Below are 12,100 nucleotides of genomic sequence, written 5' to 3'. Positions count from 1 at the left end.
GATGTCTTTTCTCTTAGAGACACAGAAGTCTTCTCCCTGGCTAGTGCAGAGGATCAAATGGTTGAGCATTGGTTTCAGTTCTGACTCCTGTTGTAAGTTATTTGGCCTTGGAAAGTGCTTTCCTTGAAATATTGACACTTGCGTATTCTTTTTAAATCCGCTTTAGTTTCCCGAGTGAAAAGTATTTGGAAAAATAAACCTTGACATTTATAAAGATTGAAAATATTGAACTCCGTGTATGATTTTTATTATAATTTAATATGTTAGCTTTTCCTCTACAATTCTTTTTTGTTTGCAATGCTTTACAAATAATAATTTGGCAAGGCCAGTAGCTTGGCACTGGAATTATAAAGGTAAGACCTATTGATTTTTCTGATGCTTGTTATGGTTGCAAGTGATTCTGGCGATCATTTTCAATATTTTTAAAATTCTAAATCTTTATTTAAAAAGTGTTTAAGGGTCCGAAATTGAAAGGCGCTATCCAAAACTATTGTGACAGTGGAGGGAACCAATATTGGAAATAATGTTGAAAGACAATTTTTCTGTTTTATGATGTAAATACATGCGTTCAATAGGAATTCCTGTTCCCGTCAACATTTTTCTTTCAAATAGCTATGTTAATCATTACCTCCATTCTCTTTCATTAAGTGATCAAGTTTGCTAGCAATAGCATGATGCGGATTATTGGCAATTTTTTGTAATGGCATTTGTGTTATTTTTTTTCTTCAGCACAAGTTAAGAAGATTTGAAAAAAATGCAAATATTGCTGTGAAATCTCTGAAAAGTTTGTTACGACAACACAAAATGCAGTCTCTCGCAACTGAACCTAAGGTATGAAAGATTCTGCTCCCATTTGATTTGTTTGACTGTAAAGTACTTCCGCTTTTCTTCCAGAGTTTTTTTCATGGCTTTTCTGTAGCTGCAGGGAGCTTCGTTCAGAGGAGTATTTCTTTTTTCTGCCATACTGTTGGCTGCCAATTGTATTGTTGTATTAGTGTGCCTTCTAGGAAGTTCTATTGCAGTGAATGAGGTGCGTTGTTTTCAATAGCAGCAGCGGTTGATTGGGACTATATCATGTGATCGGACGCCATCTTTGGACTTACATTTGCAAAGCCATTAGGTCGCACCTTTGATAGATTTTAGCAGACCTGGATTTGCCATTACTTGTTGCCAAAATCAATAATATATGCAGACTGAAACTAACTAAAAGGTAGTTATGGCCATGGTACCTTCATGCACCGTGTGTTTCTCTTCATTTTGTTTTCATAATAGGGATTTGTTTTTCAAAATTGTGGCATTGGGCTTGTGATCTAGCTACAGTTTGGCCTGCATTTCTGTTTGGCATAATTCATGAGAAAATTGACATATCATAATCTGCCTTTTAGATTTCTGTCTTAACGCTTTTTTGGGGTTTCTGTTGTTTCCTAATGTTAGGGGCTCTTCTTTATTCTTATTTTGGACTATATTTTTTGGACATTAAGTTGTAGTGCTTTCTGTTTTATAGGCATACTTGAGTAATGCGCGAGGGTTTGGAGCTGCTTTCTACCTTTTTTTATCTCCTGGTTTTTGGGCAGTTATGGTGGCTTGGCATCCCTTTTGATTGTCCGTGGGATTCTGGAATTCAACAGCACTTACGTAAGCATGTTTGCGGGTGTTGGAGAGAGGTGTGCTTTACTCATGGTATGTTCTCCTCCTTATTTGTGATTGTCTAGTAAGACTTTTGCCTTTGCAGTTAGCTGCCTAGTACTTTTACCTAGCCGCACGGGAAGATGAGCTGCACTTGCTTTTAAGTAAAAGTTACTCTCGGTAATGTCTGTGTAATTCTCAAGCCCATTCCTGAACTTGAAACCCTCACCTTCACTTCCATCTTTAGCAAGTAGCCTTTGTTAGAGTAAAAGCTCAAGGGAGATAGCAAGCAAGTATGTGGTACAGTGCTGCGGCAGCACTTCATAGTTTACCCTTTATTTTTTGGGGTTAAAATGTCACTTTTTACTTCACGGTACAGACCTCTCAAAACATTTGGAGAGAAAAAAAGAATGCCTGTGCAAAACTTCGTATGACACGTAACCTGTTGTATCTTTTTCTCTCCAGGGTACGGTTTCCCATGGTAATATATTGACAGTACAACAAGCATTACTGATAGACAAACCTGTTCCTGTGAATGAAGTCATTACCAGCACAACTACACAGCCTTGTTTGCCTCTGTACCTTCAGCCAACTTCTTCTGCTCAATTTTCTACTTCTGTCACTGAGAACACCACTGCCAATTCAGCTGATCTTGCGCATGGTCATGGCTCTAGTGCTCTAAAGTCCAGTATGCTTGTCTCTGCCAATCGAAATGTGCCTGGCCACGTGGATTCGCAAAATGTTAGTTCATCTGTCTCCCCTGCCAGTTGGAATTCCTTAAAAGCTGAAAGTGGCGCAGAAAGAGTTGTGCTCGATGAACGGCATGCTGAGTCTGAAAGGTTAGTAGCAGAGTACAAGTTTACTTGAGCAAATCTTGCCTCCATTACAAGTTTCTGTACGCTGTACTTACTTTTAGTGACAGTCATGTGGCAGATAGAAAATAAAGACAGAATTCAAAAAATTGACTTACATTTTAGAAACTGTATTCAAATTTGAGTGTATAAAAACAAAAGAAGGGTTATTATCAAAACAATTATTTTTATTCTCTGACTTTGTAAGGGTACAACTGTTCTATCTTTGGTCAAGAGGAAGGTGCAAGTAAGACTTCTGTGGAAACCTCTTTGAGGAAATGGAGAGTTGGTGTGCACCTCCTGTAATGATAAGTATTAGGATAGATGCACAGCTGATTTTATTGTGATGCTGCTATATGGGTATGGCTCTAGTTTTTGGTGCTCCTGAAGGTGACGTCGAGGGTCCGACGGCGTCTTAGGACATTGGGTGAAAGTGAAGCTAGAGAACCTCTAGTTCCATCCCTTTAGGGCACACATTTTGTTGTCTTTCTAATTGAAAAAAGACTTCCACTCATTTGTTTCTTAGTGCGTAGGTATCTTTTTAATTACTTTGCATTTAGTTTCTGCATTTCATCTTAATTTCATTTTCATGTAGTATTAATCAAATGCACTTCAGGCCATGTCATTTCGAAATTTCCAATGCATTTCGGGCAGTCATTGCATGCCCTTCATCAGGGAATCGACACTGTAAACATAATATGGTAACCATTACAATCCTGCATGGAAATCACGGTAAATCATAATTATATCAAACAATTTCTGTTCGTTGTGGAACGTTATGGGTTCAATGGTATCGGGTGGGGTTCTAAGTGCCTAGAGGGTCATTCTGCGTAAACATATGGTTGTGGTTCAAATTACATGTGGGACGAAAAAATGTAAAAAAACGATGCGTCACTTACAAGCCTTTCCTTGTGTGTTTTTCTACATCTGTAAAAAAGCATAATATCAGCAAGTGTTAAATGAGCGTTTGGGTAAAGCGCTCAATGCTGTTTTAGTCTATCAGTTCTATCAGACTAACCTGAGGTGTTTGTTTGGCGTGCTCGAGTCTGTTAACGGTCTTCTGCAACGTCGGCACAGACTGGCTCCCTCTGCAAACACTCCAAAAAATTTCAGGAACGTTGGTTCGAAATTTTGAATAAATGTTCATTGGACTTGATCCTACTAATAATCCAAGAACTATCCACAATCTTAGAAGACCTAAGCACAGAAATTGAAGAAGTAACAACTGATCTATCCAAGATGATGACAGAAGAGGAATTAAAAACAACAATGGACGATATAAAAAGTCAAATAGAAAGACACTCAAGAGAGATCAACGAATGAAAAATACGCAAATTTAAGAGGGATACCCTCGATTATAGACTTGGAGAAGTCTACACGTGGGCAGAAATCTACGCCCAAAAAAGAAGGAACCGTCCTTACAATTCCAATACTGATACTTCATCAACTGATAGCGACACGAGCCACAAATCACGTACGACACAACTGACCCGGAAAACACAAGACAACTCGTCAGCCCCACAACCTACCACTAGCGCAACAACCGACACCAATCCTTTTTTAGAACAGGGCCAAGCCCAAAAAGGAGACCCCGGAGAGGGAAAAGAAAAGGAAAAAGAGAGAGACCCACCGAACACACTGAGTACGACAGGTACTCTCAAAGACAAGGAGAAAGAGAAGAGAACCAAAAAGAATCAGATGCAGAACAACTAGTTATCAACATAAGTGACCACCATCTCAGTGCATACGAACTACGATTACTACAAAAGGGAACATCTTTTGTACCGACCACGACCACGGATAACCTAGAGCTAGACGTGAGCTTCTTCAAACTAATGCGTAAGTTAAGACCAAGACATTTTTTCGACAATGTACTGCCAGAACGACCACAACAAGAGAAAGACCAACTCCTAGGATTACGACCATCAAGCACTTTTCAAGCTCCCACAAGTCACAAAACACTTGACCTGTTTGAAAACATTGTCAAACAAGATCTAAACAAGATCAAACACCAAACCCAAAAAGAGAAACATAACTCAAAAGGACCTTGATACCCTACAAAAACTTGCATCTAATGACAATATCATATTCACCAAAGCCGACAAAGGAGGAGCCATCGTAATCATGAATAAAACCATGTACGAGACAAAAGTGATGGAACACATCACCGACATCAATACATACAGCAAATTGGACAGCAACCCCACACTGGAATATTCTAAAACATTACGAATAATTGTCGAGAGAGCCCACAAACAAGGCACAATCACAGACAGGACAAAAAATTACCTGATAGTGTCTAACCCCAAAAGCCCTATCTTACGTATGGTACCAAAAATACATAAAAACATGATGGATCCACCCATGAGACCTATAGTATCCACAATAGGGAGTCTACATGAACCAATTGGACAGTTAATCGATAAGTACCTACAACCCACAGTACAAGCAATGCAAACCTATGTTAAGGATACTTCACAATTTCTGTTAAAACTGCAACAAGTGACATGTGACCCACAAGAAAAAATAATACTATGCACAGCAGATGTTCGCAGCCTCTACACGAGCATACCCCACGACATGGGGATAGAAGCCATGGAAGCAGCACTCATGCACACGGAACTAGACCAAGATTTTCAGACCTTTTTAATGGAACTTATGTACTTTACACTGTACCAAAGCTATTTCAAATCCAACGAGTCGTGGTACCAACAACTCACCGGAATGGCTATGGGCAATTCGGCGGCCGCTGTGTATGCCAACATCTTCATGCAGTGGTACGAAAATAAACACATACTAACCAAAAAAGAGTGGACGGACAATTTGAAAATGATCATAAGGTACATTGATGACCTATTCATCATTTGGACAAACACAGAGGAGAAACTACAATCTGAACTGACAGAATTCAACAAAATAGACCAACGAATCCAACTAACATGGGACATATCAGACACCATGGTTAATTTCCTGGATGTCAAAGTTTCGATAACACCACAGGGATTCTCTACGGACCTATACGTCAAGCCCACAGACAGAAATAACATGTTACTCCATTCAAGTTGCCATGAACCCAATTTAATAAGAAACCTACCTTTCTCACAGATGGCCAGAGTGAAAAGAATCACCTCCGAGGAACATACCCTCAACATGAGACTCAAAGAAACTACAGACAAATTCATCAAAAGAGGGTACCCGCAAACATTGATTGAACTAACCAAAGCAAGGATTGACAAACTCAATAGAACTAAACTTTTAAAACCCAAAGTCAAACCGGAACAAACACGTATAGTTGTCGTTTCAAAATTCTCAACAGCCAGCAAGAAATATAAAAAGGTAATTTTGAAACATTGGTCAATATTGAACATTGAACCGGACTTCAAACAAGCTTTCAATCAGCCACCCATATTCGCATTCACCCGAGCCAAGAATTTAGGTGAAATTTTACAGAACAAACCCACTAAAATCATTGAGTATTCTGGAACCAAACCTTGCCTCAACTACGGCAATTGCAACAATATAATCAGAGGAAACACAATTAATCACCCAACACAAGGTTACCCTATCAAACTCAAAGTAAACGCAACATGCGACACCAGCAACTTGATCTATGGAATAAAATGTCCATGCGGAAAGATGTATGTGGGCAAGACAGAACGTCGCATCAAAGTGCGACTTACAGAGCACAAATCCAACATAAGGCTGAAAAACACGAAATCAGCTTTGTCAGCACATTTTGTGGATGAACACCATAACATTTCCCAAATAAAGTTTGCCATATTAGAAACTGTACAAAAAATTGAGGGGAGAGACAATACTAAACATCTCCTAAGAAGAGAGAACTTTTGGATTCAAAAACTATCCACACAAAAGCCGACAGGCTTAAACGAAAGAATCGAATTGTCATGTTACCTGTAAAAATTTGCTCTGATGACTGTATCTTGTTAACACTGTGCCTGTTCACATAAACACCAGACACATCTTTAACATTTCCCTCCACACTTCACCCCATTTTTTAGTACCACGAGGTAGCTCTACGCATAGAGCACCCCACCATGACAACCTACCTACCCCAGGGTTCTAGCCTCATCCGAGACATTTTTCCCGAGCAGCCATTAAATTACGTCACTCTATTTTAGTCACTTACATTCAACCCACTTGTCCGACCAAACGTATTATTTTTTATTATAATTCCCTCATCATGCCATCATATAGGGATTCCTTTAACAATATGAATCTGCATGTATTACCGAGTAACAACTATAGTCTATCGACTATGCCTATGGTCACATGACCGAAACTTTTTCAAAACAGAAAAACGCGGCCAGAGCCCGTCTGTGCCGACGTTGCAGAAGACCGTTAACAGACTCGAGCACGCCAAACAAACACCTCAGGTTAGTCTGATAGAACTGATAGACTAAAACAGCATTGAGCGCTTTACCCAAACGCTCATTTAACACTTGCTGATATTATGCTTTTTTACAGATGTAGAAAAACACACCAGGAAAGGCATGTAAGTGACGCATCGTTTTTTTACATTTTTTCGTCCCACATGTAATTTGAACCACAACCATATGTTTACGCAGAATGACCCTCTAGGCACTTAGAACCCCACCCGATACCATTGAACCCATAACGTTCCACAACGAACAGAAATTGTTTGATATAATTATGATTTACCGTGATTTCCATGCAGGATTGTAATGGTTACCATATTATGTTTACAGTGTCGATTCCCTGATGAAGGGCATGCAATGACTGCCCGAAATGCATTGGAAATTTCGAAATGACATGGCCTGAAGTGCATTTGATTAATACTACATGAAAATGAAATTAAGATGAAATGCAGAAACTAAATGCAAAGTAATTAAAAAGATACCTACGCACTAAGAAACAAATGAGTGGCAGTCTTTTTTCAATTAGAAAGACAACAAAATGTGTGCCCTAAAGGGATGGAACTAGAGGTTCTCTAGCTTCACTTTCACCTCCTGTAATGCCCATAAGTCCTCCCCGCTAGTTTGCTTTTAGGCAGCATGATTGAGGTCATTTTGTTTTATGTATCTTATTAAAACTTTTACGAAGTACAAATTAAACCGTAGTGCTTCCTGGAACTACCAGCAGGAAATTAAATGTAAAAACCTTTCAATCGAACATTTTATTGAAAGAATGGTCTCTCTATAGAAGGTTCCCATTTATCTGTTTGTAGAGAAATGGACTGGAAAATGTCAGATTTTTTTTGTAGAGTTTCACCAAGCTTCCTTCCCATCAAAAATGTATGGTAAGTGAGCATATTGTAACAATCCATGAATTTGCGTTTCTCCTCACAAGCCCCGCCTTGCTGCTCCTGCAAAAAAAAAATATATATATCGTTTTCGTTTTTGACATTTTTGTATTGTGCAGGGATTTTACTTCCTGGGTCCCTCTGCTACTCCAAGAAAGTCTTATTTCAATGTGAGCACATAGTTCTGCAAATGAATACCGCCAATGAGTACTATCCTGTCAGTGACGCGTACTTCACTTGTACTTTTGTTCATGAAAGGTGACTGGGAAATAGCATTCACAGATGCAAAGAGAGACAATTTCAGGAACTGTAGAATACTTGTGTACAAGCCAAAAGTAAGCAAAGCCTATATTTTTTACATTTACAAAGTCTTCTCCTTCCCATTGGACATTATGCAGTCAATTAAGTGGTCAGGCAATTGCACCAACTGGTGAAGCACAGTTATCTACCCTTTTAGCGACCTAAGGTACTCGGGCCTTATTCTGGCGTTGTCTATAAAGCCTTTTGAGGAGCTTCTGTGACCTAATATTTTTAGGAAAGTGCCTCAGCCCAGCTTTTCTCTTCTTGTGACTTGAATAACCAGTCACTGTTTATGGTAGTTCTCTGGTCGGCAAATGTGAGGAAGTATACGTATATTTTAAAGGAAACCCATTGTTCATTGCAGAGTTGTAGTGCACATCAACCTGTTGATCTCCCTGCAGAGAATCTAAGATAAAAAACACTTATTTTTCCAGGGCAACTTTAATGAGCACTGCATCAAACCTTTCATGCATGCTTCATTAAGTGATCCTCCTCAATTGGTTCCTACTACTCTATTGAATAATAATAATACATACTTTATTTAGGTTATGGGCCATTAAAGTAGCATAAAACAATTGAAAATACAGTACAGCGAGTATGCATCCAAATTTGCATTGAATACACCTCTGGACCCAATTGGACTAAAGTAGTACAAATACACGGTCAAAGAGAAAAACGGTATCCCATGACTGAGGGTGAGATTTATACATAAAACAATTTGGCTAGAGTTGCAATTAAGTGAAAGCACAGGCCATATAGCTATCGAAAGTGGCTACATGAATTAATACAGGTAAACTCATTTTTCAAATACATTGTAAATCAATGTCCAATAGTAGCTACATTAATGTAACTTAGCTAGCAGGAAGTAGCAATGGCTCTCAGCTCGTAGCACAAGTACAGATCCATACCCTACAGAGTCCCACGAAACAGCCAGATTATATTGCTGACAATCATATTTACAAATCACCTAGGCCTGGGGCTCTAATAGTTAGGATGGGCGTTGTTTTTGCCATCACCGTAGGATTACAACAATGCAAACAAAAAAAAAAGTATTCCATTAGTTTGGGTAAAGGATCTATAAAGATCTATAAAACATGGGTATGCCCCCCCCCCATTTGTATAATAGATTACAAATTAAAAAGAAAAAATACTACTCCTGGCCCACAATAGGTCTTAAAAACCACTCTATAAAAAAGATTAAAATGTCCGCCCTGTTTACTCGCACAATAAAACGAACTACAAGTAAGTACCTACTGAGCAAAATTATATGGGGTGATGTATCACTTTTTGAGTACCCTCAGGTCTTCTTCAAATTTCCTATAGCCTTTACTCTTACATAATGGATGTATCCATTTGTTCCTTTGCCTATTGTAGTCTGTACATAAGCATAAAATATGTGCAATGTTTTCTGTCTAATATAAAGTGCATAAGGTGAGAGTCTCAGTCTCGTAAGTAGCATTCAACTTCCATTTGGGAATATCAGATCTAATTTGGAGAATTCCATATTGAAAGTTCATATACGATATCTTCGCCAGATAAGGTTGAATTTAATCTAGGAAGTCTTTAAAAGCAGAAACTGGTTTTATAGTAAGAAATTGAGTTGTATGTTGACCCAGATTTGGGTTGCAATAATAGGAATTTTCAACATACTCCCAGTACACTGATTAACACCTTCAATGCTATAGCAATTCTCCCCCGGTGCTGGTGCCCCTAGAATCCCATTGTTCATGACGAGCTCAGCTCGTCATGAGCACACGAGCAGTGTACTGCATGACGAGCTGAGCTCGTCATGAGTATGGAAGGGGTTAAAGAGGTTTCTTTGAGCTGGCTTGTAATGTTTGTGGTTCATTACAATATAAGGGTAAAACAAGTTTTGTAAGCCACGCTTTTACATGTCGCAGGCATTGTAGATTTTGATTTCCATCTAATTCCAAAATTTCCTTTAGACCATCTCTGTAATGGCCCAGTTTTTCTGTGGTCCATATTCTCACCCAGTAGAGAATAGATCTTAGCAGCGCAATATGTTCTATCTGTTTAATATTCATATCTGATAGAGACTACTAGCTGCAGATTCCTTCACGTTGAATTATCCCCAGGCGTGAGACTGGATCAGGAAACTTTTATGCCACAGCATCCCTGCATGCCGGGGGCGGGGCAACCAGGCGTCATGCGTGACGTCCGCGAGGTCACATAAGACCCGCCCTTGTGCGCCTACGTCAGTCCTTTTCCTTTTCCGCGTGCAACGCGGATCCAGTCCTTGCTACGGGCCTGTTTAGAGCCCCTTTTCTTCCATTTCTTTTGGTGGAACAGTGTGCGAATGCCTTCAGGCTTCAAAACGTTTTGTGGACGTCTCATGTTGGCAACGGAGCCGCACCTCATTTGTATGTGGTGTTTGGGGGAGGATCACGGCACCACTGATTGCGCGGTGTGCCAACAGTTGAAGCCGAAGTTGCGGCGGGAACGCCGGATGAACTCCCCTCGGTCTGCTTCGTCGGACGGCTTCAGATACGGCCAAGGTCGTCATCCTCGCCCTTCTCCGATGTCACGTTAGTGTCGCTCCCCGGTGGGTAAGTGTCGGAGTTTGTCCCCGGGGACTGGTGTACGGCCTGCCGGGGGGTGGAATCTCTGCAAGTGATGCGGCCCTGCAGGTTGTCCTATCCACCGTTTCCTGGTCTTGGGGTGTCGAGAGTCCAAATAGAGACATACGCGGCAGCTTTGCAGGCCTCACTGGCGTCTCCTCCTCCTTCCCCTCCTGGGGCGTCAGTGGATCCCTCGCCCTGCGCAGGGCCCTCCGGCGCCGCCGATGGCTCCAGCCCTGGTGCCGACTGGTTCGGATCGAGGCTTGGAGGATGTGGTGCTGTTGGGGTGCGGCTCCTCCGGGGCACCTCCGTCAGGCCACTGCGTCTCTGCCTCGCCGCAAACTCCCGCGGGAGTCCCTGTGGTGTCGCGGGAGGTTGCCGGGGCTCGGGTCGCATCCCGAGCCCCTCTCGATCCTTTGACAAGGTGGTCCTGTCTAAGGCCGAGGTGACGCCGCTACGACGCCGATAGCAGCTGGACCGTGCGGAGCCACAAGGGTCGGTGGACCCTCTTCGTCCTGCTCTGGGTCGAGGCTGGATGAGGTCCCCTCGTCCCTCTCCGCACCCCTCTTGTCCCTCCCCACGGGCATACTCGTCAGAGGGCGAGTCGGAGGTTGAATTGTCCCTGGCACCGCCACATGTGTTGTCGAGCGATCTCCGCCCCATTCTGGGTCGCGGCTGGCGGAGGGCTTTGTGTCACTCTCCAGGCCGATCTCGTTCCCCCATGCAGGTGGCTGCCTAGGCGGGGGTCAGGTCGGCGTCGTTCCGGCGCCGCCCCAGGGCCGGTTCGGCTCCAGCCCCACTCCAGTCTCCGTTCCGGTCTCTGGCACAGGGTGACTTGGAGGAACCTTGTCCAGTGAAGCCAGATGGTGCCTATGACCTGCCTCAGGCAGTGGACTCTACAGCTCCGCACAGGGGTCGTACCGCGGATTCGTCTTCGGACACTCCTTCTCCAGAGGCAGGCTGTATATTGGTGTTGTCCTCACAGGAGACTGGTCGGCGTGTGTTGTCTTTTTCACCAACATCGAAGGGCGGATCCCCGCCCTTCCTGAGGCAGGTCCCTCATTCTTCGACTCCTTCTGACTTCCAGGTCTGGCCCTTGCCCGTCCCGCTTGGCCTCGGGGACGGTCGCCTTAGTTTGCAGCCGTCACCCATGGAGGAGCTACTTTCTCCGCCACAGGGGCCCTACGGAGGCGGGTGCGGCTTCCCTCACGCGGTGTCCATGGCTGTGGGCATCCTGCGTATGGGTGATCCGGTGGATCACTTTCCGGCGGACCATCTACTGGAGGTCGTCCACCAGGGCTCTGGTGGGAGGGTAATCTTACTTCCCTTTGAAGGTTCACTCCTTTCGTCCTCGACGGGGACTTGGTGGCGTCCTGCCTCAGGGGACCCAGTGCCTCAACATCTTCTGCACCTGCACCTCCTGGAGCCGCCTGATCCGGCGTGTCTTTTCCTTAACCCCTCGG

At 42.7% G+C, this 12,100-nt stretch overlaps 1 protein-coding gene across 1 annotated transcript in view; it reads left to right on the top strand.

The window, feature by feature from the left end:
* ATF7IP2 (activating transcription factor 7 interacting protein 2) overlaps window positions 1-12,100 on the top strand; it is a 334,949-nt gene that overhangs the window by 138,534 nt on the left and 184,315 nt on the right. The window contains exons 5-6 of the mRNA XM_078663103.1: window positions 730-831; window positions 2,092-2,465. Coding sequence (XP_078519229.1) covers window positions 730-831; window positions 2,092-2,465 — 476 coding nt within the window. The remainder of the gene's footprint in view (window positions 1-729; window positions 832-2,091; window positions 2,466-12,100) is intronic.

This window comes from Lissotriton helveticus, chromosome 10 (assembly GCF_964261635.1).
Source record: "Lissotriton helveticus chromosome 10, aLisHel1.1, whole genome shotgun sequence".
Taxonomy (NCBI): domain Eukaryota; kingdom Metazoa; phylum Chordata; class Amphibia; order Caudata; family Salamandridae; genus Lissotriton; species Lissotriton helveticus.
This window is presented reverse-complemented; position numbering and strand designations above follow the sequence as displayed.